General features: G+C 35.6%; 1 protein-coding gene across 1 annotated transcript; it reads left to right on the plus strand.

The window, feature by feature from the left end:
* Positions 1 to 756: 756 nt before the first annotated feature.
* Positions 757 to 2,170, plus strand: SARC_14465 (hypothetical protein; the record flags this gene model as incomplete). Its single annotated transcript, XM_014291401.1, has 3 exons — positions 757 to 877; positions 1,662 to 1,751; positions 2,100 to 2,170. Coding segments are annotated over exons 1-3 (236 nt in total), but the record flags the coding sequence as incomplete, so codon positions are not given.
* Positions 2,171 to 2,343: the final 173 nt, after the last annotated feature.

A 2,343-nucleotide genomic window follows, 5' to 3' on the forward strand; every position in this document is an offset into this window, starting at 1 on the left:
TAATGTGTACTTCCTACAAAAATGGCCACATTCCTTATATATATATATATATATATATATATATATATATGTCGCCTATGTCTTGTACAGTGTTCTGTATTACCATCGACTATTTCACACGAGAAGCAAGTAGGCTTACCTCCGTCCTTCCTATCTCATCTTTTAGAATATTTCTGTATATTCTCACAGATACAGTGTATTTATATAAGCCACTTTAGTTGACACCCCAGAAACCACTAGATGGCCGATGGTTTTCTGATGGGCTGCTTTGCATGTCTACTTGCTTCGCATGCTGACTTCGAGTACCGCACTAATATGCTGTCGGGTGCTGTGCCTATATATTGCGTATCAGTGACCTTTACACACTTAAGGTCTCGCGCGGTCACCAAATACTTCTGTTGTCGTCACTATGGATTTAGTTTACGAGGATCCACAGATACTCTGTTGTGTTTTAATATTTGCCACGTACTATTCTTTTTTAATCGGCAGTACAAGTAAAATATATCCGTGTGTGTATTAACTTCTATATCTCGCTGGTTGCTTCCTATTGGGTGCTTCGATTGTAATATACCTTCTGATGACGGTTATTTAATGCTTTCGCATTGAAACATCAAAAGTTCTTATACGGAATGGTTTTCAGGGAGCAGACCGACACTTTGCACGCATAAGTTCACTTCTATGCGCGTATATATTCTTGTACTCCTAACTACCCAATATTTGCTAACGAATGATTATTCTCAAACTGTATATGTGCAGCAACGCAAATAAGACGAACAGAACACCCAAAATCAGCACTAGGAAAATGAGTTATAATAAATACAACATCCAGGACACCCGCGCAGTATCCAAACATCCAGCTGTCATCGATCTGATAGAGGTATCTACACGACTCGCATATGCAATTACCACAACTTACTCTTATGCATGATTATACGAATGAATATATGTATAATTCTACATATAATTCCGTGGATGAATATATGTATGAGTATATGTATGATCATATGTATGATAATTTGTATGATTGTGTGTATAGTTATATTTATGCCATATATGAATATACACAGTGCACACCGTATCTCTAGTAATTTATAAAGTGACCATAGTGTTCGTCCCTACTTATAAAAACTTTCATAGTACTTGTAACCGGCTTCAAATGAGTCGGCTGCGGTGTCAACAGAGTGGTCTTAGGGATAAGTACAGCACTTTACGGTTGCGGATAAGGATAAAACATACTCTCGACATACTGCCATTAGCCCAATTTCAAGGTGTCAGCACACATTGTTACCTACTATGTGATCGATCCTGTTCTCTCACTGCTATACGCACAGGCAATGGCCAGTGTATGAGATGGAAATGAATACCATTTTATTCTGTTTGTGTGAATACTTATGGGTGTATGACCATTCATTAATATCTTATACATATATGCTCAAAGAGACTACGGTCATGAACAAAACACAAGTATACGTATACATATGTATAGCATTTCTATTCACACACAAATACACATACATACATACATACATACATATATATATATATATATATATATATCTATCTATCTATATTATTGTTTTATTATTTTATTATTTTATTATTTTATTATATTATTTTATTTTTATTAACCATTCTCATCTGTCTCCCTTATCCGCTCGTAGGTGGGCAATGCGCAAGCTTTCAACGCTTTAATAGACATAACGTACATGGAGAACACTATCATCTGTCGATCTCGTGCCGAAGCTCAGGCTGTAAGTTTGATTTTGTGTACTAGATGGTATAACTGTTGCTGATTGTTCGTGATCGGTGTGTTGTGTGTATCTGTGTTTGTATGGGGCGTTTTGAGCTCACTTTTGTGCTTATTTTTAACGCATTTACTGATTCTTGCATTTCAAATCATGACGCAGTGTTGGTGAGAATGTAGCTATTCAATTTGTGCGTAATTTGTTCGCACCGTGGGTGTGCATATGTGCCATTCGATTGAATGTATTTCCAGATTAAAATACCGGGAGATAATACTATTTATAGAGCACTGCCATGTGTTCGTTAGACACAAGGGCGCTTTCATGTTTGCTAACACTCAACCCTGTTTTCGACAGGCGTCCCGTAATCCTAGCAATCGCAATATAGGGCGCATTCTTGATATGAAAGGTGACGAAATATCCGACGAGTATGTGAGCTTCTATATCATACTTCAACACACATATATTCATATGTATCTATATATATATACATATATATATATATATATGTGTGTGTGTGTGTATATATATATATATATACATATATATATATGTATATATATATATATATGTATGTATGTATGTATGTATGTATATATAT

Source organism: Sphaeroforma arctica (genome assembly GCF_001186125.1).
Source record: "Sphaeroforma arctica JP610 unplaced genomic scaffold supercont1.4661, whole genome shotgun sequence".
Classification (NCBI taxonomy): Eukaryota; class Ichthyosporea; order Ichthyophonida; genus Sphaeroforma; species Sphaeroforma arctica.